The sequence below is a fragment of the Myotis myotis genome, unplaced genomic scaffold, assembly GCF_014108235.1.
Source record: "Myotis myotis isolate mMyoMyo1 unplaced genomic scaffold, mMyoMyo1.p scaffold_m19_p_4, whole genome shotgun sequence".
NCBI lineage: Eukaryota > Metazoa > Chordata > Mammalia > Chiroptera > Vespertilionidae > Myotis > Myotis myotis.
The window spans coordinates 31,787,745-31,814,141 of NW_023416346.1; the positions used below are offsets into that span (position 1 = coordinate 31,787,745).

Sequence of the window (26,397 nt, forward strand, 5' to 3'; positions counted from 1 at the left end):
GGCAGTGCATGTATACTCATTTGCTTCATTTACATCAGTGGTTTTCAGTCCTAGCTGCATATTAGAATCACCTAGTGGTTTTTAAAAACTAAATGCTTAGGCCTCACCTTGAGAATTTCTGGGGGTGGGGCCCAGGCATTGGTATTTTCAAAAAACTCCCTGGCTGTTTTAATGTGTATTCAGGGATGAGACACACTGCCCTAACGTCTCAATCTCTTCTGCAGACATTCCTAACAAATCTGTGAGATTGAGGACTGGTTAAGGCAAGAAATAGCTAGTGAAGAACAAAAGAATAAGGGAGCTGCTTTTGGCACTGTTCCCGTCACATTTGAGTCACATGTGTATCAAAGAAAACAATTGCCTTCTAGAAGCCTAAAAGGAGGACTCCTAAATAAAATGGGTTTACTCCACTGCAGCTACATGTTCATACTTCTCATCTGCCCAGATTAGGCTGCTTGGTCACATATTTAGGGTCTTAGTTCATTGCTATTCCATTTCTTCCTTTCACCATCATGCTAGGCAAGTGTCCAATATCCAGAAAATTCTGAACCTGTAATTTTCCAAGGCTATAAACTTACCAATCAAAATCTGTTCTCAAAGGATGCATTTCTCTAAACCTAATGGGGAGGGGCTCAAAAAATAAGAAAACAAGTACAATGGAAAATGGAGATGAATTCAGTTAGGAAGGGCATGAAAATTGAAATGATCTTCAAAATAAGAGTAATACTTTGGCTTTTGGAATCTATTCCAAGATTCCAGTGACATTAGTTGGATTGAAAGGATTTTTAGGTCTTTTCTGGTCCTGAACTCTACTTAAAGGTAATTTTGGAAAGTTACTATGCTTTCACAGTCTGACTTCACCTGGCACCTGAGTAGCTTCCTCATTGTTTAATTTGAATAATTGGGTTGTAAGCTTGCTGCCTCTGGGGTGCCTCAAACTCTTAGGTATTAAGAATCTGTGCAATGTTTAAAACTTCTCTCCCATGATATAGCATGACTCTAATTCCCATATAATGCTATTTTGTTGCAGAGAAACTCAAGTTTAAAAATGTTTATGGATTTGAATGGGTATCTTCAAATCAATTCATCACTTCACAGTCCCCTAGGATCCCTGATTTGCTTTGTCAATTTTTTGTCTTGAAGCATGTTCCTAAAATGAATTTACTTTAAAGTTAAGATGATTAGAGTGCTTCTTCTCCAGGAGACAATTAAATTAATTTTTCCAAGCTTTCTTTGGGTATTGTTAAAAGGAGAATTGTCAGCGTAATCTAACATACTATAATAACCAAAAGACAACTGCTATTAAGATGCAAGATTTTCTAATAAGACCATTTTGAGGGGTTGTTTGGGAAGAGGAGAAAAGGAAAAGGTATGAGGGGAGAAAAGGAAGGAATCTATTAAATATTCCTGACCTTCAAAGACGCTTTTGTCAGTGAATGCTGAGACCTATTTTTAAAATGTTTTTCTCTCTCCTTAGTCCAATAGTATGTTATCCTGCCTCTGAGATGATTATGCTTTATTTTTTTCCAGATTAATTTCTATCTTTTGACAGGCTTTGTTAAGAATACATAGTAAAGGTCAAGTGTACACCATTTGCTGGTGTTTCCTGGCAGCCTTTATATCATGGCAAATAGAGATTGGAAGCAGTTTTATTTTTCTTCATAGCTTTGTGGATATGTTTTGAATGGATTGTACTTTTTCTCATACCAAAGCCCACAAACCTTGCAAGCCATTCAGGACTGTCTCTTAAGAGTTTTAAAATGGTGTCATCTCAGACTTTGCTTTCCCCCACCAACTTCTAAATGCAATCAGAGACCAAATACAGATGATTCCACTTCATGAGTATTTCTTAAATCCATTCATTTCTTTCCATCCATTGCCATTGTCTCAGGTGACACTATTGTTATCTCTCCACTGTATCACTGTGGTTTTCTAACTGGCCTCTCTGCCTCTGGTGCCTTGTCACCTCCAATGCATCCTTTATTCTCCCATAAGTGTGAGCTTTCTAGTGCACAGATTAGATGTGGACAACCCCCTACCCCCACCCAGAACACAAACAAATCCATAAACATCCAGAATGAACACTGAGGTCCTGCAATAAGTGCTCTGATAAAAAGTCTCTGTGGAGAGAGCCGTTGGGGATTAGGAAACATTTCACTGAACAAGTGACATTTGAGCAGGGTTTTGAAGGATGAGTAAAAGTTCTCCGTGTAGAAAAATGGAAAACTGTAGCTTAAGCCAAGAGAATGATATGTACAGAAGCATAAAATAAAGAGCCCAGAAAGAAATCCATGCATATAATGTCAATTGATCTTCAAAGTGATGTCAAGAATGCATAATGGGAAAAAGATAGTCTCTTCAAAAGATGGTGTTAAGAAAACTACATGCAAAAAGAGAAAAATGAATTTGGATCCTTATCTTATACCATACAGAAAAATTCCTAGTAGAAAACATAGGGAGAAAGTTTCTCGGCATTGCTCTTTACAGTGATTTCATGTTATGGCATCAAAAGCACAGGCAACAAAACCAAAAATAGACTAGTGGTATCACACCGAAGTAAAAAGCTTTAGCAGCGCAAAGTAAACAACTAACAGTGAAAAGGCAACCTACTAAATGGGAGAAAACATAAGGGGTTAATTTCCAAAAAATATAAAGGACTACAACTAAAAGAAAACAAGAGATTCTAATAACCCTATTTAAAATGGGCTAACGATTTTTTTTTTTCAATTACAGTTTACATTCAATATTATTTTATATTACTTTCAGGTATACTAGTACAACATAGATATTAGACAATCATATACTTTAAAAAGTGTTCCCCTTGATATTTCCACTGCCCACCTGGCACCATATATAATTATTACAGTGTCATTGACTATATTTCCTATGCTGTACTTCATGTCCCCATTGACTATTTTCTATTCACCAATCTATACTTCTCAAACCATTCACCTTTTTCACCCAGTTTCTCAAACCTCCTCCATTCTGGCCATCATCGGTCTATTCTCTGTATCTGTTAGTCTGGTTTTTGTTTGTTTGTTTGTTTATATTGTTCTTTAGATTCTATATATAAGTGAAATTAAAATGGTATTTCTCTTTCTAAGACTGGCTTATTTCTCTTAGCATACCCTTTAGGTCCATCCATGCTGTTGCAAATGGTAAAATTCATTCTTTTTTATGGCCAAGTAATATTCCATTATGTATATGTACTGCAGCTTTTTTTTTTTATAAGGGGAAAAAAACAAGCTGTTTATTTAAATTAGGAAAGAATGAATACAGAGAAATGGGCTTGCAAGGTATGATAAAAAGTAGGTCCTCAAAGTCATTGTTTCTTAATCTCAAAACACAGCAGATATAGCTATTAAAAGATACCAATTGCATATGTATTTTTCTGTTAATTTTTTTACCATTATGTGTATACACCAATTCAATTTTTTAAAAATTTCTTTATTGATTAAGGTATTACATATGTGTCCTTATTCCCCCATTGCCCCCCCACGCCCCACTCATGCCCTCATCCCCTTGTTGTCTGTCTCCATTGGTTATGCTTATATGCATGCATACAAGTCCTTTGGTTGATTTCTCCCCCTTACCCCCACCCTCCCCTACCTCCCCTCTGCGGTTTGATGGTCTGATTGATGCTTCTCTGTCTCAAGGTCTGTTTTTATTTATCAGTTTATGTTGTTCATCATATTCCTTAAATGAGTGAGATCATGTGATATTTATCTTTCTCTGACTGGCTTATTTCGCTTAGCATAATGCTCTCTAGTTCTATCCATCCTCTTGCAAATGTTAAGAATTCCTTCTTTTTTACTGCAGGGTAGTATTCCATTGTGTAGATGTACCACAGCTTTTTTAATCCACTCATCTGCTGATGGGCACTTAGGCTGTTTCCAAATCTTAGCTATGGTGAATTGTGCCGCTATGAACATAGGGGTGCATATATCCTTTCTGATTGGTGTTTCTAGTTTCTTGGGATATATTCCTAGAAGTGGGATCACTGGGTCAAATGGGAGTTCCATGTTTAGTTTTTTGAGGAAACTCCATACTGTTTTCCACAGTGGCTGCACCAGTCTGCATTCCAACCAGCAGTGCACGAGGGTTCCTTTTTCTCTGCATCCTCTCCAGCACTTGTCCTTTGTTGATTTGTTGATGATAGCCACTCTGACAAGTGTGCGATGGTACCGCATTGTCGTTTTGATTTGCATCTCTTGGATAATTAGTGACTTTGAGCATGTTTTTATATGTCTCTTTGCCTTCCTTCTGTCTTCTTTCAAAAAGTATCTATTTAGGTCCATTGCCCATTTTTTGATTGGGTTGTTTATCTTCCTTTTGGTAAGTTGTATGAGATTCCTGTAAATGTTGGAGATTAAACCCTTATTGGTGATAACATTGGCAAATATGTTCTCCCATGCAGTGGGCTTTCTTGTTGTTTCAGTGATGGTTTCTTTTGCTGTGCAGAAGCTTTTTATTTTGATGTAGTCCCGTTTCTTTATTTTCTCCTTAGTTTCCATTACCCTAGGAGTTGTATCAGTAAAGATCCTGCTATGATATATGACTGATATTTTGCTGCCTGTGGATTCCTCTTGTATTTTTATGGTTTCCCGTCTTATGTTTAAGTCCTTTATCCATTTTGAGTTTATTTTTGTGTATGGTGTAAATTGGTGGTCTAGTTTCATTTTTTTTTTTTTGCATGTATCTGTCCAATTTTCCCAACACCATTTATTGAAGAGACTGTCTTGATTCCATTGTATGTTCATGCATCCTTTGTCAAATATTAATTGAGCATAATGGTTTGGGTCAATTTCTGGGTTCTCTATTCTATTCCATTGGTCTATATGTCTGTTCTTGTGCCAGTACCAGGCTGTTTTGAGAACAGTGGCTTTGTAATACAGCTTGACATCTGGTATTGAGATCCCACCAACTTTGTTCTTCTTTCTCAGGATTGCTGCAGCTATTTGGGGACTTCTTTTATTCCAGATGAATTTTTGGAAAGCTTATTCTAGTCTGTGAAATATACCATTGGTATTTTAATGGGGAGTGCATTGAATCTATAGATTGCTTTGGGTAATATGGACATCTTGATGATGTTGATTCTACCAATCCATGAACACGGTATGTTCTTCCATCTGTTTATGTCTTCCTCTAGCTCTTTTTTCAGTGCCCTGTATTTTTCCACATATAAATCTTTTACCTCCTTAGTTAAGTTTATTCCTAGGTATCTTAATTTTTTTTTTTTTTGGTGCAATGGTAAATGGGGTTGCTTTTTTAGTCTCTTTCTGTAAGTTCACTATTGGTGTATAGAAATGCCATAGCTGTGTTGGCATTAATTTTGTATCCTGATACATTGCCGAATTCATTTATTTTTTTTTAACTTTTTATTGATTAAGTTATTACATTTGTGTACTTATTCCCACGTTACCCTCTATACCCCCCACTCATGCCCTCACTCCCCTGTTGTCTGTGTCCATTGGTTAGGCCTATATGCTTGCATATAAGTCCTTTGGTTGATCTCTTCTCCTTACTCCCACCCTCCCCTACCTTCCCTCTGAGGTTTGACGGTCCAATTGATGCTTCTCTATCTCTGGATCTGTTTTTGTTCATCAGTTTATGTTGTTCATTATATTCCATAAATGAGTGAGATCGTGATATTTATCTTTCCCTGACTGGCATTTATTAAGTCTAGTAATTTTTTGATGGAATCTTTAGGGTTTTCTACGTATAGTATCATGTCATCTGCGAATAAGGACAGTTTTACTTCTTCTTTTCCAATTTGGATGCCTTTTATTTCTTCTTCTTGTCTGATCACAGTGGCTAGTATTTCCAGTACTATGTCAAACAGGAGTGGTGAGAGTGGGCATCCCTGTCTTGTGCCTGTTCTTAGGGGAAATAAATGGTTTTAGTTTTTGCCCATTGAGTATGATGTTGGGTGTGGGTTTGTCATATATGGCTTTCATTATGTTGAGGTACGATCCTTCTATTCCCACCTTGCTGAGAGTTTTTATCAAGAAAGGGTGTTGGATTTTGTCAAATGTTTTTTCTGTATCAATTGATATGACTATGTGATTTTATCTCTCAATTTGTTTATGTGATGTATCACGTTTATTGATTTGCAGATATTGTACTGTCCTTGCAGCTCTGGGATAAATCCTACTTGGTCATGGTGAATGATCTTTCTGATGTACTGCTGGATCCGATTTGCTAGAATTTTGTCGAGGATTTTGGCATCTATGTTCATGAGGGATATTGGCCTGTAATTCTCTTTCATTGTGTTGTCTTTATCTGGTTTTGGTATTAGGGTGATGCTGGCTTCATAGAATGAGCTTGGAAGTGTTCCTTCCTCTTGAATCTTTTGGACTAGTCTGAGGTGGATTGTACCGCAGCTTTTTTTTTTTTTTTCCCCCACTCATTCATTGATGGGCACTTGAGTTGCTTCCATATCTTGGTATTGTGAATAATGTTTCAATGAACATAAGGGTGCATATAGTCTTTTGAATTTGTGTTTGGAGTTTCTTCTGATATATACCCAGAAGTAGAATCACTGGGACATAAGGCAGTTTCATTTTTAATTTTTTAGAGGAATCTCCATACTGTTTTCCATAGTGACTACATCAATAATCTGCATTCCCACCAACAGTACATGAGGGTTCCCTTTTCTCCAGATCCTGGCCAACACTTGTTTGTTGATTTATTGATGATAGCCATTCTGATAAGTGTGAAGTTAAATCTCTTTGGGATTTCAGTTTGCATTTCTCTGATGATTGGTGATGTAGAGCTTCTTTTCATATGTCTATTTGCTATCTGTTTGTCCTCTTTGGAGATGTATCTATTCAGGTACTTAGAAAAATGGGCTAAAGATTTGAATAGATATTTCTCCAAAGAAGATATACAAATGGCCAACATGTATTTGAATAGATGCTTAATGTCCTTAATCATCAGGAACATGCATATCAAAACTACAATGAGATATCACCACACTGGTGAGGATGGATATTATAAAAATACTTGAGGCCTGGTGCACGAATTTGTGCATGGGTGGGGTCCCTCGGCCTGGCCGGTGATCAGGGCCGATTGAAGCTGCGGGAGGTTGGCCAGGGGAAGGCACCACGGGAGGTTGGCCAGGCGGGGGACAGTGCTGCGTAAGGTTGACTGGCTGGGGGGAGAGACCACAGGAGGTTGCCTGACCATCACAATCAGGGCCATTGGGGCCGGATGGCCAGGGAGAGGGTCCACGGGAGGTTGGTTGGCTGTGGGAGTGCACTGACCACCAGGGGGAAGCTCCTGTGTTGAGCATCTGCCCCCTGGTGGTCAGTGCGCATCACAGCTACAGGTAGACTAGTCATTCAGTCATTTGTTCGTTTGGTCTTTAGGTCACTTAAGCTTTTATATAAAGAGATAGATGTGTTGGTGAGAATGTAGATTAATTGGAAGCCTTGTACACTGTTGTTGAGGATGAAAAATGGTATAGATGCTATGAAAAACATGGAGGTTCCTCAAAAAATTAGAAGTAGAACTACCATATGACCCAATGACACTTCTGAGTATTTGTCCAGAAGAATTGAAATTAGGATCTCAAAAAGATATTAGCACCCCAATGTTCATTGCAGCATTATTCACTATAGCTAAGATGTGGAAACAACCTAAATGTCCAACAAATGAATGGATACAAATAACATTCTATATACACATAATGTTATTATTCAGCCATAAAAAGAAGGAAATCCTGCAATATGCAAGAACATGGATGAACCTTGAAGACATTATGCTAAGTGGACTAAGCCAGACACAAAAGGACAAGTATTGTATGAGTCTACTTATATGAGGTATCTAAAATAGTCAAACTCATATAATCAGAGAGATAATGGTGGTTACCAGTGACAGAAGGGTGAGAGAAATGGAAAATTGCTAATCAATGGGCATAAAATTTGAATTATGCAAGGTGAATAAATCCTAGAGATCTTCCATACAACATCATGCCTACAGTTAACAATATTGTATTGTACACTTAAAAATTTGTTAAGTGTGTAGATCTCATGTTAAGTGTTACTTTCACATAAATAATTTTTCAAAGCATAGAGACATGAAAAGGCATAGTCTATTTGAGGAATTTGAGAAATTTGATAGGAATGAAATAAATGGTATTTGGGGGAAGGTGCAAGAGATAAAGCTGATGCAATAATTTGGGCCAGATTTTCTGTGTATTTACCTGCCTCCCTTTGTGATCTTTTTGAAAAAAAGTTGTGTCTTATTTTTTTTAATATATTTTTATTGATTAAGATATTACATATGTGTCCTTGTCCCCACGTTACCCTCTACCCCCCCCCCCCCCGCTCATGCCCTCACCCCCCCCCCCGTTGTCCGTGTCCATTGGTTAGGCCTATATGCCTGCATGTAAGTCCTTTGGTTGATCTTTCCCCCTTACCCCCACCCTCCCCTACCCTCCCTCCAAAGCCCGACAGTCCAATCAATGCCTCTCCGTCTCTGGATCAGTCCTTGTTCATCAGTTTATGTTGTTCATTATATTCCACAAATGAGTGAGATCATGTGGTATTTATCCGCTCTCCAGTTCCATCCATGCTGTGGCAAATGGTAAGAGTTTCTTTTTCTTCTTCCTCTTCTTAAAGAATACCTTTCAGCATTTCATAGAATGCTGGTTTGGTGGTGATGAACTCCTTTAGCTTTTTCTTATCCGTGAAGCTCTTTCTCTGACCTTCTATTCTGAATGATAGCTTTGCTGGATAAAGTAATCTTGGTTGCAGGTTCATGCTATTCATCACTTTGAATATTTCTTGCCACTCCCTTCTGGCCTGCATGGTTTCTGTTGAGAAATCAGCTGACAGTCGTATGGGTACTCCCTTGTAGGTAACTGACTGTCTTTCTCTTGCTGCTTTTAAGATTCTCTCTTTGTCTTTTGCTCTTGGCATTTTAATTATGATGTGTCTTGGTGTGGTCCTCTTTGGATTCCTTTTGTTTGGGGTTCTCTGTGCTTCCTGGACTTGGAAGTCTATTCTTTCACCAGGTGGGGGAAGTTTTCTGTCATTATTTCTTCAAATAGGTTTTCAATATCTTGCCCTCTCTCTTCTTCTGGTACCCCTATAATTCTGATGTTGGTACGCTTGAAGTTGTCCCAGAGGCTCCTTACACTATCTTCATATTTTTGGAATCTCTTTTCTTTTTTCTTTTTCAGTTGGGTATTTTTTTGTTTCTTTGTATTTCAAATCTTTGACTTGATTTTTGGGATCCTCTTGTCTGCTGTTGGATCTCCGTAGATTATTCTTTATTTCAGTCAGTGTATGCTTAATTTCTAGTTGGTCCTTTTTCATGTCCTCCATGGTCTCACTATACTTATTGAGGGACTCATTAAATTTATCGGCGGTTTCCATAAAATTCTTGAAAAACCTTATAAACGTGGCCTTGAACTCTATATACAGTCGTTTGCTTTCCTCCATTTCTGCCATTTGTGACCTGTTTCTTTGTCTCCGCATTTTGGCTGCTTCCCTGTGTTGATAGAGTGGCTTTGTGTGCTAGGTGTCCTGTAGGGCCCAGTGGCTCAGCCTCCCCAGTTACCTGGGGTGGACACTCTTGGTGCACCCCCTCGTGGGCTTTGTGCACAGTCTTGTTGTAGCTATGCCTTGGTTGTTGTAGGATCACTGGGAGGAATTGACCTCCAGGGCAACTGGCAGCGAGAATCAGCTGTGTCTGCAGTGGGAGAACTTCTGTGCTGGAGACACCCTTCTGGGGCAAGTCTTGCTTCAGTGGGGCTTTGGTGCTCACTGAGACTGCACCCTGAGTGTGTCCCTTATGGATCTGAGGAGTTGTGATCTGGATGGTTCCCCTCTGACCACTGGGTACAGTGGCTCTTGGATCTAAGGAGGTGCTAATTTAGCCTCTGCCTGAGGTTACACAGCAGGAACTACGAAGAGAACTGCAGATTCCCCTTCCTTTTTTTTGGAGTTTGGAAGTGCCCTGATGATGCTCAGCTGTGTAGCAATGCAAGCCGCTGTGGGGCCTTGGGCCTTCTCTTGGAAGCTCTGGGTCTATCTGGCCCGGCTGCGGTTAGGTAATTACAGGTTGCAAATGGCCGGGGCATTCATATGCAAAAGCCTCTGCCGCAGCCTGGGCGGGGCGGGGTCTCAAGGAATCAAAGGGCGGAGAAAGCAGCTATGGCGGAGCCTCAGCCCTGCCCTAAGGAGTCGCGAGTCCCAGTGTCCCGGCAACGGCTGCAAGCACCTCTGAGGGAAAGCCACTCTCAAGCTCGCCCGCTGCCAGACAGTCCAGTATCTCCCCGTATGAGTCCTGGGTCCCCAGAGACTTCCCGGAATCGGATTTCAGAGCCGTCGGGAGCTTGTGTCTCCCTCTGGATTCAAAAAGACAGCCGCGTCCTCAGGTGCCAGACCCTTTCCGCGCGCGCGAGCCTCCGTACCCCTGCACTCCACCTCTGCAGCTCCTCCCGCTCGCAGTGTGCTTTTCTTTCCTTCTAGTTGTAGAATTTACACTCAGCCAGCCCTCCTGTAGTTCTGGATGATGTCCACCTTGTGTTTTTGATGCATTTATCGATTGTTGTGGGAAGCAGCAATTTCCCGGTGTTTATCTATGCCGCCATCTTAGTTTCTCTCAGTTGTGTCTTATTAAATCTTAAAAACTGAGGGCCTAGCATACTGCCAGGGACACAGAATTGTTTGAATGAATTGGATGAATAAGGAGAGAGACTACCTGTCAATATTATTTCATTGATTCATTTATTCCAAAACATATTGAATACTCAATTAGACTCCAACCTGGAGCAAAATTAAGATCCTACATATTCTTTTATACAACAATAGTAAGACTTGTTTTAAACACAGATTAATTCTTTTTTTTGCAGGCTTTTTCTTTACAGTCACATGTCTTCTGAAGTAGATTCTAACTTTCTCCTCAGTAGTAGCTTGACTTCAGCCCAGGGATCTCTCTAAAGGAGTTAATCACTTGTCAGTGCCCTATATTGATATTCCTGAAGTGGAATTATTATAGGGGAGATGTAGATCTACAAAGATGCATTGGCATATTATAGGATTCTCTGTTTCCTCCTGAGTGTTTAATTTCACAGCCAACAGCAGAGTTGTTTATCATACATTCTTGACAAACTAGTCCAAATAGGAATCTAAGATTAGGAATGCAGAAAGCATAACTCCAGAACATTAATGATACAGTATTGCAAAATTAATGGGGTGGGGGAAAGGGGGAGGATAACATTTTTGAACATGTAAATCAAGATTTACTGTATTTATGCAGTGCTATCTTTAGGGATTGTTAAATCACAAACTCATTGGTTAATTAGAACGTAATTAAAATTGTAGCACAGTGATTGGATAAATAGTTAATGAAGGCTAAATGAATGAAGAAAGGAAATTTGGTGAAATTATTGTGTACATTTGGGGAAAAGAAAGGAAAGATACAAATGTTATTCATGCAGTGCAGTGCATCAGTCTTAAAGGATACACATATCCTAGCATTAATTCATAAAATTAACTCTCCAAAACCAAAAAGATTTCCAGCTCTCATTCTCCCCTTTAAAGCATCCTGCACTGAAATGCAGATTTATCTGACTGCTACTCACAGCATGTGAAATTATTTTGCTGAACCTTATTTACCACTTATTTACTGTTGTCTTAAGCATCTATTACAGTGGATTGCTATACTTTGTGTGTATATAACTGTTCCTACTGAAATGGCTGGCTCAGCCTAGGCTACTGACCAGATCCAGCTGACTCTCTAGTTTTCAAAAGCAGTGGAGTGGTTTTTGCAGGGAGAACTGTGCTTGCTTTTGATAATTACCTCAGCTTTATGAAATCAATCAGCCTGAAGGGAAGACCTCATTACAGATCTGACAAGGTAGACTTCAATTTCAATACCAGAACAACTCTCTGTCCTCAGGCTCTGAAATCTGCAATTATTTATTTTATTTAGACAGAGACACCCATAATACAATACCTCTGGGCACAGTCTCATATAAGTATTAAACAGATAACCTAACGGTCAGTGTGTTAAGAACCTGCCCTATTCCTGTCACTCAAATGGAAAATTGGCCAAAAGGAATTGCAGCATGTCGTAGAGCCAGCACAAAGTAGGCACTGATGAATAACCATCTTTCTAGTCCCCCACCCCCAATGATATAGAGAGGAGAATAGTTGCTATAACTGTTTTCAGGGCTAAACTACTGGAAAATAAGGCTTTCTCAATTCCCCTGAAGACTGCCAGACTTTATCCTAAGGAAAATGATACATCGCCTGTCTACAATCTGTCACTTTGAACTTCTTTCAAATCAACATTTTTTGAACTTTGTTTTCATTGAGGAATATGATTTTGCTTTGTTTTCCAAGCCTTGAATTGTACAGGGGAAAAGAGTCTGAAGCATTCTTCTTCTTGAAGTTGGAAATATCTATTTTGTTTTTCTGCTCATGGAACTCAAATACCTTACCAGATTTAGTTTAGACTTTTCTCGAACAATTCACCTTTTCCAGGGCTGGGATATTTCAGTCCCATAGGAAAAACATAGAGAACAGTTTGAGCATAGGAAAATATAGATTTAGAGAGAAATATTCATTCTCCATTCTGGCTCTAGTGTCACTGTTAACAGTGTTCTAATTATAAAACACCCAGCTGAAACTGAGCACTGATTAAAGCTTTGGGGGGAGGCATTTCAGTTGTAAGGGGAAAATGTGGTTCTTTCATGTTGGAAAGTTCAAGGTGGTGACAAATATAGTCTCCTCTCCTAAAAATAGTACAAGCAAAGAGCAATCACTGACTACTCCCAGCATTATTTATTAATGCTTTACCTTGATGACTGTATTATCTGAAAGGAAAAGTTATAAAACTAATGCAAAGCTAACATCTTCCAAGCTGTAAATAGGATTTAGTCTGGAGACCTAAGAAGCCACACTACTCAAATTTTCTTATTCCATTTATGAGGCTAATTCATAATACACCCTGACTGAGTTAGAAGGGAGCTAGCATTCATTTAATGTCTAGTATGTGCTAGACCCTAAACATACATTCTCATTTAATTTTTCTCACTTCCCTATAAGGCGGGGGTGGGTGGGTGTTATCATCCCATTTACAGTATGGAAACAGTCTCAGAGAGTTCAAGTGACTTGTTTTATACCCCTTATAAGTGGCATACCTAATAAGTAGTAGATTTGGGTTTGAATCTAGAGAAATGCTCTCCAGTAAAAATTTTTGTGATGGTGGAAGTATATATTCTATTCTGTGCAGTCTAACACAGTAGCTACTGGCCACATGTAGCTATTGAGCACTTGAAATTTGGCTAGTGTAACTGGGGAATTGAACTTTTCATTTTGTTTTATTTCAATTTAAATAGATTTAAATGGCCACATATAGATAAGTCACCTGTTAGACGGTACATCTCTATGATTGCCTTTTCTTGACTGAAATTTATAATGCAGATATCTGAACCTTGTGTCCATAGAACTATTAAGAGAAGATCCAGCCAAAACCGGTTTGGCTCAGTGGATAGAGCGTCGGCCTGTGGACTGAAAGGTCCCAGGTTCGATTCCGGTCAAGGGCATGTACCTGGGTTGCGGGCACATCCCCAGGGGATGTGCAGGAGGCAGCTGATCGATGTTTCTCTCTCATCGATGTTTCTAACTCTCTATCTCTCTCCCTTCCTCTCTGTAAAAATCAATAAAATATATTTAAAAAAAAAAAAGAGAGAGAGAGAGAAGATCCAGCCCTAGCTGGTTTGGCTCAGTGGATAGAGCGTCGGCCTGTGGACTGAGGGGTCCCGGGTTCGATTACAGTCAAGGGCACGTGCCCCGGTTGTGGGCTCGATCCCCAGTGGGGGGCGTACAGGAGGCAGTCAATCAATGATTCTCTCATCACTGATGTTTCTGTCTCTCTCTCCCTCTCCTTTCCTCTCTGAAATCAATAAAAAATATATTTAAAAAAGTAGAAGAACCATATATGGGGTTTCTTTTCTAGAGTTTTCTCCTATAAGGATCTTAGTCAGTGGGAGGACTGTTTTGACTCTTAACAAGGGAGAATGAGTTATGTAGAGTCAAGTTTAAATGTAGAGTATATGATAGTCTTCAGAAATCCTAGGATAGAAAGGATATCCTAGGATAGAGAGGAATGCTGAACAAATCCCAAAAATCATACTTCCTTCTTCCCTTCAGAACAGACTCATAAGCAGGTTGCTTGGCGTCTGGGGTGGGAAATGCAGCTAGTGCACCTAAATTTGTAGCCAAATTAAGTTTTTTTATTGTCTAAAGTTTTACATATGTCTCCTTTTTCCCCAATTAACCACCCCTGCCCCAGCCATTCCCACCCAGGCAAGCCCCCACCACCCAGTGTCTGTATCCATTGATTATGCTAATATACATGCATACAAGTCCTTTGGTTGCTCTTAACCCCCCCCTACCATTTGTCTCTGGATCTATTCTTGTTCATCAAAAAGTGACTGAGATATCTGTCCTCGAAGAGTTTACAACTTAATGGTAGTGGGAAGGAAGAATAAGACTAACACTGAAAGAACTGTAACAGAAGGCATGCTCTAAAATGCATAGGAAAAGTACAGATTAAGGTCTGAGAAGGGCCAGAATAGTGTTTTAGAACCTAAAAAAGCCCGAGTTCCTTGTTCTGTTTATTAGCTGTGCAACCTTGGGAAATTTATTTACACTGTAAGTTTCCCTTTCTTTGTTATAAAATGGGAATAATAACTAGAAAATAAAATAATGGTATAATGCATGTAAACAGGGCACATTTTTAATAGCCAATGGATGGTAGTTCCCCCAGTAGCCCTCCCCCATTGCTGTGTATGTAGTAGATTGGGTGGCTATGGATAAAGAAAGGCATCATGAAGGAAATTGCATCTGAGATAAACCCTAAAGGAAGGGTAGTATTTTGAAGGTTGGAAATCAAGAAGAAGGTAGAGGAGCAGTGTGAGCTAAAGGTCTTGGAGGTAGGAAAGTACTGCAATGATTTGATGAATTCTAGGTAGTCCCATTTTGCTAGAGTGTCAGCCTTTTCTACTCTAGTGTGATTCCCACCGGAATCAGCATCATCTAGCAACTTGTTAGAAAAGCAGACCACAACCCAGACTTGCTGAATAAAAATCTGCATTTTAACAAGATCACCAGGGAACATGTTTCCAGATTAAAGTTCAAGAAGTGTTGGGGTAGAGTATAAGGTGGGGCACAGTAGGGGACAAGGCTTTTGCATAGAGCTTTATTATGAAGGCCTGAATGCCTGACTACGTAGTTTAGGGAGTCACTAAAAGTTGCCAAAAAATCACTGTCAGTGAAATTCACCATTACCTGATCACACCTTGAAAAAGGCGACTTAAGCGTAAATTTTGTTCTGAAGGTCTTACGTTCACCACCATTCAAGCAGGTCTCTTAGTAGAAGATGACTTTGGCCCTTTTCTGTCTCATCACTTTCCTTCACCTTCACTTACCCAGTAATCTTTTACAATTTATCCTGGCTGCAGCTAAACCACTTATACAGATAATTAAACTCATGAAATTGGCAAAGTAAGTTTCATTTGTTTGATATCAGCTCAGACCTGGAACTGAGAAATATTTATTTGTTTTGGCCGCTAACCTCTGTGACTGGAGAGTGATATTGCAGTCCAACTCTTTTAGACATTATAAATATTCCCTCAGAAATAACAGGTGGAGCCACTGGGTAGTGAAAGCTGAAAATAGGGAATCAGAGTTTTTCTGGCCTAGGTTGAGGAAGGAGGAAGGGCTCCAAGAAATGGATAAATCTTATAAGAGCTTCTGCCAGCACATTAAGCACCTGGCCATTATCCTATTGCTTATTTCTCCAAATGTTGTGAATTAAAAAACTAATTTGGAGACCCTATTCTTCCCCTTACCATGGAGCCCCATACCTGATTTTAAACTGAAGTCAATTTAAAAATAGGACTCAGATTATGTAAGTTTATTTTATATACGAACTAGTGGCCTGATGCACGAAATTCGTGCACGGGAGGGGGGGTGTCCCTCAGCCCAGCCTGCATCCTCTCCAATCTCGGACACTTTGGGGGATATCGACTGCTGGTTTAGGCCTGATCCCAGGATGTCCAACAGGACTGATCCCAGGATATCCCTGGATGTCCGGCAGGCCTGATCCCAGGATGTCCGACTGCCAGGATTGGGCCTAAACCGGCAGTTGGACATCCCTCTCACAATCCTAGACCGCTGTCTCCTAACCACTCGCCTGCGTGCCTGCCTGCCTGATTGCCCCTAACCGCTTCAGCCTGCCAGCCTGATCGCCCCCTAACAGCTCCCCTGCTGGCCGGATTCACGCCTAACTACTCCCCTGCCAGCCTGATCATCCCCAACTGCCCTCCCCTGTTGGCCAGATCACCCCCAAGGCTTTTATTAGTATAGATATGACCCTTCACAGAAAATTTCACTAACCCTGCATTACAATAAGGAGTTGACGATTGAATCATTGGGGCCAGGCACCAAGATTTCCTTTCTTTGAATAGTGGAGGGAATAATTATCTTGTCTTTAAGTTGCCCTGAATATCAAATGAGATAATGACTTAGAAAAGCACCATATAAAGACAACTGTCTTTTTCATGTACTGAAAAGACAATAAAGTGGTAAAATGAAAAAAACTATTTTTATTCTCCCCCTTCCTTCCTTTACAGCGTTTATTTAAACTTTGAAATTTAGAAAAATTTCACTCCTATTTTCATTTATTTACATTCAATATTATTTTGTATTAGTTTCAGGTTTTATATTAGTTACAGTATAGTGGTTAGGCCATCATATACTTTACAAAGTGTTCCCTGATATTTCCAGTACCCACCTGGCTTCATACTGTCATTACAACACAATTGACTCTATTCCCTATTTAAGTGACAATAGGTTTACAGGTTCCTTCCAATCTTTCTTTTGTGTTGCCCGCCCTTCCTTTTCTTTCTCATGTCTTCCCTCATTTTCTTTATATAGTATCTCAATTGGCTCTCAAAGCTCAGTGAAGGCACTGGGACTAGCTTAATCCATTTTACAGACCAGGAAACTGAGGCCAATTCCAGTTGGCTATGGAACTGGACTCCTCACGCAGGGAGCCCTCACAGCCATGCTCTCCACCTTTCCTAAGGGACAGCCGCAGGGCAAACAGAACAAACCTCCCCGTGAGGATTCCAAGCCTCATTCTCAAGCACCTCTTCATCATGGATGCTCCACATTCTTTTCGGTCAGCGCCGGGAGCTTCACCAAACCGCTGTGGTGGGGTACCCAGCAGTGCTGTGCCCCCCCCCCCCCGAGGTGGCACCGCCCCTCCACCCCTGCCTCAGGGCTGTGAGTCCGCGCCCCTCTGCCTGGGCGTCCTTCTACCCTGGCAGTCATCGCCTCTTGTTTCCCACGTATAAGGGCCACTACAGAACCTCGCTCTCCACGGGCAAGGCAGATCCCCGCCCGCCAGCACCCTGCCCAGGCCTGAGCCCCCTCCAGTGTACCCCACCTTAGCGCTGCTCTGCACCCCTTGGGCTGCCTGCCTCCTGGCCAGCTGCTTCGCCGAAGCCATGGCGCTTGCCCAGAAGCCGCCCATCAGGTGGAGGCCTGTCCGCGCGCCTGCAGACCCCATGGCCGTAGCTCCTGGTGGCCACTTTGCTGAAGGTTCCTCTACCTTCAGGCTCTCTCCTCAGACCCCCGGGAGCTTGGCTCCTGTGGCCCCGCCCTTCCATGGCTCCCTGCAGCCCCTGCTCTACTCGTCTCTCCTGCCACCCACCTGTCAGGATGCTGCTGGGGCGCCTTGCTGCGGGCAGCGTGGTTCTGGGGCAGGGGCTGGGGTGTGGGGAGCAGCTCCAGTAAAGTTTAGTAAACCCCAGACCCCCAGCCCCTCCTTGAGTGGAGCCCAGGGCAGGCTGGGGGCCTGGGTCCGAACACTGCAGCTGCGGAGGCGGCAGTGGCAGAGAGGCAAGGCTGCATCAGCCTGCCGGAGTGTGCAGGTCACGCCTTCCTGCTCACCCCCTGCGGCCCGGCCCGGTCTGGTGCACACTGCCACAATCCGCCGGCAGGAGTGGGTGGGTTGTGCCTCACTGCTTGGCCTCGCGGCTCCTGGCCAGGTCTGCAGTAGGCCCGCTGGAGTGGCTTGGGGCTGCTGAGTGCCGGGCTCCCCTGTGTGTTTGTGTCTGCAATCCAGCCCCCAGCAGCCCCAGCACCGAGGTGGCGGGGCTTGGGGCTGCTGGGGCCTGACGGGAGCCATAAACACACAGGGCTTCCTTTAGGCTTCACTGCTGGGAGCCATCAGACTTAGCTTGCGGCTTGGAGCCTACGTATGCAAATTAACCGCCATCTTTGTTGGCGGTTTGTTTGCATATTGTGCTGATTAGCCAATGGGAGGCGTAGCGAAGGTATGGTCAATTACCATGTTTGTCTATTATTAGATAGGATTACTTATAATATTCCTTTTGCACAAAAATTGTTATTACATTTTTCAACATAAATTCTGTTGGGAGATTTCTGCCTTGAATTGAATTTACCAGATTTCTCGGGACCTTACCATTTTCTTTGAAAGGGAACTAATTCAGAGTAGAATTGTTTGCCTTTTTTTGCTAAGGATATACCATCTTAAGTCTGTGGGCCACAGATGCAAATGAAAAGTGGCAGGGACCCTCAGGATCACATTTCTGTAATATAACCTGGGGCAGTCATGCAAATGTTAGATTGCATCATGAAGGTTAGTCCTAATTTGACCTGATAGTAGAAGGCTCTGTAAAGTGAATTGTGACATTAACTATTACAGCAGCTGGGCACAAAGAGATCATTGATCTTTCACAAGAATCATGGAAATTCAGTGCTTTCCTCAAAGCCTAGGAATCATTTGCATCTGTATTGCAGATATCATTGCTTGTGAACTCCTTGACCTGCAGATTGGAGGATTCACTGAGAACCACACTTCATTCTGAGATCTTAAATCCCCTGGTTCCATTGGATAAGAAATGTCATTATCCAAGTCCCTAGCCCCACCCTTCTTCAATATACCTACAGTACTTTCTAAGGTGGCTTCAAATGTGTTATTAACTCAAATAATCTGTATTTTGACATGGCATGAAATAAGTGGTCAACCTGGTTTTAGATGAAATTATATTACCACATGGACTTATTTAATTGTGAACATAATAAGATACGGAAATCTATAACACTAATATTAATTGTCCATTTTTCTTTATCGTATCAATTTGTGCTTCTCTTTAGAAAACTACATTTTGTAGGCTTTGGAAATGAGGGCACAAGAGATGAGGAGAAATGAATGATCAAGGTTCAAAGTTATTAACTTTATCCTCAGGAATAAAAGCAAGGACTGTGAGAAATGTATAAGAATTTAGAAAATTTCTAACTTTGCTGTTAATTACTTGTGATTCCCTCATTTATTTTGCTTGCAGTAGAACCCTTAAAAAGTTAGACATTCATGTGCTCATTTTAGGGAGTACAAGTGAGTTAAACAAAATGCATCCTAGGCAGTTTTTAGAAGATGGAAGGACCCCTCAAAATAGAGTAGGTGGTGGTTTTTTTCAAAGTTAAGGAAAGCAAGCTGAATTCCCAGGGGCATTGCAAGTAATCCCCAGGCTAAGAAGTGCCCCCTGGAATTAGACCTGTCAGGAATTCATAGATGATTCCTGTTTTGCATAGAAGAATGAACTAGATAACCTCAAAAATTTCTTCCTAATCTAATATGTTTTCAGTTTCATCATGTATAGTAGAAGATGGTAGAAATAGCTACCATAAGAGATTTAAGAATCAGTTCTGTAGTTTGGTTGAGGAGTACAATATGATTGATAATATTCTAAGTTTAAATCACAATTGAAGTTTTAGCAACAAGGATTCTTGAAATTAAAGTGGTGGTTTTCTTTTTAGAATTTAAATAGTTTTAATGGTGCAGTTTTACTTAAAATAACATTCAGCACTGATCACATATACATGACACAGAAAAGATCCTATTAGTACCTATTGATTTCCTGATTTATTGGTTTATTTAGTGCTGTCCTAAGGGAGGAACGAAACAATAAGATGAAAGTAGCTGGGAAGCATCAGTATCATATGATTTTGCTATTTCTCTAGCCCTTGTTCTCCAACTGCAAATCTTTGGAAACTGTATTGGGTCCTGGACAATATAAAATACGGATTTGTATGAAGTGAATCAGCTTACTGAGTGGAATGTCTCTTTCCCCTTGATATGAGATCTTTTCCTATAAGAAACAAGTCTTGAGATGGTATGCTGAATCATCAAGATTTTCACAAATCTGTATCATACTAGTATGTGGGATGGATGACACAGAAAGTACTTGATATCTCAGTCTTACTCAGAGCCTAACAAAAGTTCTGTATGAGGAACAAAATACCTAAATCCATGAAGTGTCATCTGGGACTAAGTAAAAGGCAAGAATGATTATAGTCAAGTATCTATAACTGAATACTATTAATTCATCAGTTTTTTTTCCTGGACTCCTTTAACCTTTAGAAAAAGGTACAAATAGCAATGAAAAGGTTTAATGAGGAAGGTAGAGTTATCCTTAGATCAGTATATACCAACTCAGACCAATCTCCTCATATTGAACAGCAATTCTATAAATTAAAAATGGAAATTCAAAATTACAATAGCAGTTAATATTTATTGAGCATCTGCTATATGCCAGATTTGATGAAGATTGTTCTATATACATGATCTAATTTTATCTTTTTAACAGTCCTATGAGTAAGGTACTGCTATTAACCTCCTTTTACAGATCATGGCTCTGGCTCTGAATCTCTGTAAGATCCTTATTCATCTACTTCATAAGCTAGAGAAATGAATTAATATATTATTCTGTAAAATTAACATATGCAAAATTACAAAAAATTCCCTGATTAAGCATTATTAATCAGAACCTCCTAATTCCTGAGCATTCCTTTTGATCAAGATTTTACCATCCTGCAGCATAGTACTCAAGTGATGAAGATGCATTTGAAATCTAATTATTTCAAGTAATGTTGATATAATCAGCATCAGAACTTTGAAATTGTGGCATTAATTCTTGATTATCAGCCATCAAGTCTTTACTCTCACTACATGAGTTAACAGAATGAGTCACCTCTCCTGACAATATTGAGTATTAATTCCTTCATTCAACACTCACATGTGGCAGGCATGGTACTGGGCACCAGGGATACAGTTGTGTGTGTGTGTGTGTGTGCGCGCGCGTGTGTGTGGAGAGAGAGAAAAAAATCTTTTTTTAAATTTACTTAGAATAAGATAATCATAACTTTAAGTATCTACACTAATAAAAGACAAAGATGCTAATTGACTGTACCTTTGCTATGCCCATCAGCCAATCAGAAGAGTATGTAAATTAACCCAACAAAGATGGCTGTTAAATTTGCATACTGCAGGTGGGGCGGGCAGCGCAAGACGCTGCCCGCGGGATCCGGGCCTCTGATCTGTGACACAGGGAGGCAGGGCAAGCAGCGCCAGACACCGCCCGCAGGGTCCTGGCCTCCGATCCATGACCCGGGGAAGTGGGGCAGGCAGCACTAGACACCGCCCACGGGGTCCGGGCCCCAGATTGGGACAGGGGAGGCAGGGTTGGCGATGCCAGATGCTGCCCGCGGGCGGGATCCGGGCCTCTGATCCATGACCAGGGGAGGCGGTGTTGTGCCCAGATTTCAAAGTTCCCAAGACCCCCAGGGAGCCAGTCAGTCCGATGCAAAAGCAAAGAGTCATTTATTTCAAACCTAGGTTTGGCTCCCCTGCCACACTCACCGATGCAATGGTAAGCTCCAGTGGCCGAGAGAGAGCGAGGCCTGATGGGACAGGGGGTTTTAAAGGGGGGTGGAGTGAGGGCAGGAGAGGGGACTGTGGGCCCTGCTGATTGGCCAGGCGCGAGTCGGTACAGGATGTGGTCATAGTGATGGCGTGCACTTCCCTTGATTATTATTGGTTAGTCCAGAGAAATCCTGGGTGTGGCTAGTAGCGGCTTCTTCCCGTGAGGAAGCACATGGCACCGTCCCAAAATGGAGGACCCAAGGCAAGATGGAGGGCGCACATGGCTCTGTCCCAAGATGGAGGACCCAAGGCAAGATGGAGGGCGCAGTCCCTGCCCGGCTACTGCTGCTGCCGCTTGAACTCGCCACAAGGCAGGATGGCCCTCCCGCACAGCACCCGCAGCTGGCCTGTGGGCAGACTGGGACTCCAGCGCGTCTGGGCGGCACAGGCCCAGCAAACGGGGTGCGGCCGGTGGAGTGGCCCAGCTCTGGAGGAGCAGCATCCGCTCGGAGCAGGCCCGGCCATGGGGCCGGTGCACTGCAGCATGGCGGCCTCCCCGAGCTAGGGCACGCGCCCCACTCCGCTGCCGCCGCTGCTGCACTGGGCCCGGTCCGGGGGGCAGCGGGCGGGTGGCAGCCCGCGCCGGGCTCCCGCCGTGGGCCGGGGAGCCAATGCCCCCCCCATGGGGCCCAACGGCCGGCCCACGCAGGCCCCGGTCCCCCCGACCGGGCCCCGAGGGCCGCATGAACCCCCGGCCCCAGCGCGGGCAAGCGGGGAGCCGACCACGGGGGAAGGGAGGAAAGAGCCCGGCGGTGAGGCCTTCTGCTCTCATGACCTCCCCCGCGGTCGGTCGCCGCCCGGCCCCACCCCTCAGCCCGCCGCCGGCCACCACGCAGCCGGTCCGGACACTCGGACCCGCTCCGGGGAGGCCAGGCCCCACGGCGGGCGTGGAGGGATCCCAGAGCCCAGCGGCCAGACTCCTCCTCCCGCACCGCCCGGAGAGGCGGGCGGCGCGCCTTTCAGCCGGGCAGGCAGCGCCAGATGCTGCCCGCGGGATCCGGGCCTCTGATCTGTGACCTGGGGAGACTGCTAGAGGGCACAGGCCAGGCTGAGGGGCCCGCCCCCCCCCCACTGAGTGCACAAATTTTTGTGCACCAGGCCTCTAGTGTATATATATTATACAAAGTATTATATATGTATATAGTGGGTTTATCTTTGTAACAACCCTATGCAATGTTATAAACCCCCTTTTATACATTATGAAAATTAAGACTAAGGGAAATTACAAGAATTGCCAAAAGCTACTCTACTAGTAAAGGACAGAGCCAGTATTTGAACCCTGATATATCAGGCTTTGAAGCACATCCTGTTTCTACTATACTATACTATTCAGTCTTCCATGGAACTTGTTTCTGTCAGCATGATACTCCAGAAAGAAATACTGAAAAATGTTTGGAGTAGTACACTAATCATATTTGACTCTGGAACTACTTGGGTGAAAGAAATATCTTTATTTGTAAATTATATAAATGTCTAGTGTTCTTTGAAAATAGTTATGATCTGAATGTTTTGTAGTACAAAGTTATTGGTGTTTGTTTCTTTATTTCTAGTCATTGTAGAGATTGTATAGGATATAGATGTGATGCAGTGAATAGTTGACTTAAGATGAAAACACAAATTTTCATTATTTCACTTAGTTACTCAGATGATATAAAGGAAGAGTATTTGACAAGTCCCAGAAGACATTTAACGGAGGTGGTCCAAGTGTTATGATTGCTGAAGAAATATTACTTGTTATGTGGGCTGAAACATTAGAATAGGGATACTTTTTATTAAATACTATAATGTAAAGTCATTTTACTGAAACTTGATTGACCTTTACCTGACTGTATCCCAAGACTGTATGGATATTTCACAACATTACCTCAAGAATTATTATACAGCTCTGGGTTATAGAAAAATTGATGGTTAAAGAATGAGCCATGGCAGGCCAACCTAATTCCTCTGATAGGATTAGAGAACCAGTGAATAAAAGGCTCAGGAGAGATCCCCTAACATCGGGCTTTAGCAAAGCTTTTGATTCCACATTTCAGGGAGTTTTAAATTGAAGCACTTGAGCATTCAGGCAGAAGAGTAACAAACTATCTCTGCTCATCCCTGGCTGAATCATATAAGACTTAGAGAATAGAAAATGCCTTTGCCATTTTATGTGATATAACAGCTACTAGTAAAGTGACCATGCTTCTGACATCATTTGAAGAGGATGTGATTAACAATCCCCAAATCTGAGTCATAACTCCGCAACACTTCATCTACTAAATAATTCCTCTTTGCAAGGTCTATGTCTTTGTTCCATTTTCTCATTTGCTATGTAATTATGGTTTTCTTTTTTGGAAACCTCTATATCATCATTGTAAGAGGCTTTGACACCAGGATAGTCTAATGAGTGTATCTGCATCAATTCAGCAGCCCTTGTGATGAAAACATGGGAAAATGTCAAAAGATAATCTAAGATATAAGTAGCTAAGCTTTGTCAAAGAAAAAGTGAGTCCAACTATAGCCACATTTGAAGAGGATGCTAAAAGTTTAAGGGAGAAGGTAGAAGATAATTGATAGCTTGTGACCAAACATGTTAATTTCCAAGAAACAGGAGGGATCTTACAAATGACAGAGCCACAGTCTTATAAGAACCTTTTTGTTGTTGTTGATTTTTTTGTTAATCCACACCCAAGGATATTTTTCCATTGATTTTTAGGGAGATTGGAAGAGAAAGGGAAAGACAGAGAGAAACATCTGTGTGAGAGAAACACATCGATTGGTTGCTTCATTCACGCGCCCTGACCAGGGCTTGGCCTGGCTGGGGAGGAGCCTGCAACCAATGAATCGAACCCAGGACCCTTTGGTCTGCAGGCTGACTATCCACTGAGTCAAATGGGCTAGACCTAAGAACCTTTATTTTAATTTTACTTGTCAATAAGACCTATAAAAATTACAGAGGGCATTTAGTTCCAGGAATTCACTGGTTACTCCTAGACTCTTAAGATATAGAGTTTTCTTCTAATGACTTATATACTAAAATCTGGAGACATCCCAGTCCTTAATAGAGTCTGGAATTTGGCTTCTTTTTCTTCTTTAGGATTGAACCAGCTGCCTTTTGACCCTGCCAACAACAACGAACCCCTGCAGTTTGCTAGTGCCAGTGGCCCTCTGGTCACAGAAGGCCTCATTGAGAATGGAGGGGAGTCAAGCAAGAAAAGAAAGAGAACAAATGCTCCTTCAGGTAAGCTAGGCGATAATGCACTCTCTTAAGCCAGTGCTATTGATTCAACATTTTCCTAGAGCCTAGTATGTGGCAGGCCTTGTACTAGAATTTGTAGGAACTACAGAAATGAGAAAGAGTCCCCTGCCTTCAAGGAACTCATGGTGAGACGGGGAAAGTAGGAACACATACATAAATAACTCTAATAAAAAATCATCGGTGTGAGATAAATGTGTAAAAAGGGCGGGGGGGGGAACTGTTGGCCTCATGCAGAAGTGACATTTGTAGCTGGCCCTTGAATGAGTTGGCTTGATACAGGAAGAGATAAGTAAAGAACATTGATTTAGGTAGAAGGAATTGTATGAGTAAATGGCTTCACTGTACATTTTCTTTATATGTACATGTGGCAGGCTACCCTCACTTTTACTTCTAATGAAGACATTTGCCTCTCTCCACCCTCCCTCTCTTTCCCCCAGTACACACTATGCCTGCATGTGTTTTATGCCCTCATTGCTCTCTTAGAACAGCTCATGAACAGATTTTCTTAAAACCTCTATAATAGCCTCCCCTGCAATCCTTTCTCTCCTTCAGGCTCCATTGGCCTATTTTCATGTTAAATTCTTCAAAATGAACGGGGAAACAATAAGAGAACCAGATCTTAATTGATGAGTTGATATTTTAAAATTTCCTCTCTGCTGCTTGACTATTCATTTGAAAACAGTATCCTTATTATATAGAGATTGATCTGAGTATTTGGGATGGGCTCCTTTATGGTATTTCTGTTTTTGTTTTGTTCTGTATTTTTTACCATTAATTTTTTTAATCCTCACCCAACGATATGTTTTTGTTGATTTTAAAGAGAAATATCAACATGAGAGAGAAACATTGATTGGTTGCCTCCTTTTCTTGCCCCAACCAGGGGTCGAACCCACAACCTAAGTATGTGCCCTGATCGGGAATCTAAACCATGCAGTCATTTGATACATGGGACAAGGCTCCAACCAACTGAGCCACCCAGCCAGGACTTTTTACTATTATTTTTACATTCAACTTACAACATGAAACATGTTTACAAACATGTAATATCAAATCTGACTCTTAGATTATAGGTCTTTCTACTTATAAATCAAGATTTTTAAAAAAAAATTATTTTAATTGATTTCTGAGAGACAGGAAGGGAAAGGGAGAGAGAGAGAGAAATATCAGTGTGAGAGGAAACCATCAATAGGCTGTCTCCTGCATGCCCCCTACCAGTGATTGAGCCCAAAAACCCAAGCATGTGCCCTGACCAGGAATCAAACCTTTACCACACTGTTATCTGTGTCCGTGGGTTCCTAATATATAAAAAACCCTGGGTTGTAATTACCAGTAACGACCGAGGC

The 26,397-nt window shown here is 41.8% G+C and overlaps 1 protein-coding gene across 5 annotated transcripts in view; it reads left to right on the plus strand.

The window, feature by feature from the left end:
• ENOX2 (ecto-NOX disulfide-thiol exchanger 2) overlaps positions 1–26,397 on the plus strand; it is a 305,751-nt gene that overhangs the window by 115,058 nt on the left and 164,296 nt on the right. For 2 of the 5 annotated variants that reach the window (XM_036304704.1, XM_036304703.1), the window contains exon 3: positions 24,893–25,036. The exons of 2 other annotated variants lie outside the window; for them this stretch is intronic. Coding sequence is in view for 1 of the 3 variants with exons in the window: in XM_036304701.1 (XP_036160594.1) it covers positions 17,190–17,208; positions 24,893–25,036 (163 nt within the window). In the remaining 2 variants the exon portion in view is untranslated. Of the gene's footprint in view, positions 1–17,135; positions 17,209–24,892; positions 25,037–26,397 lie in introns of those variants that run through there. One more of the 5 variants, XM_036304701.1, reaches the window with a different exon arrangement.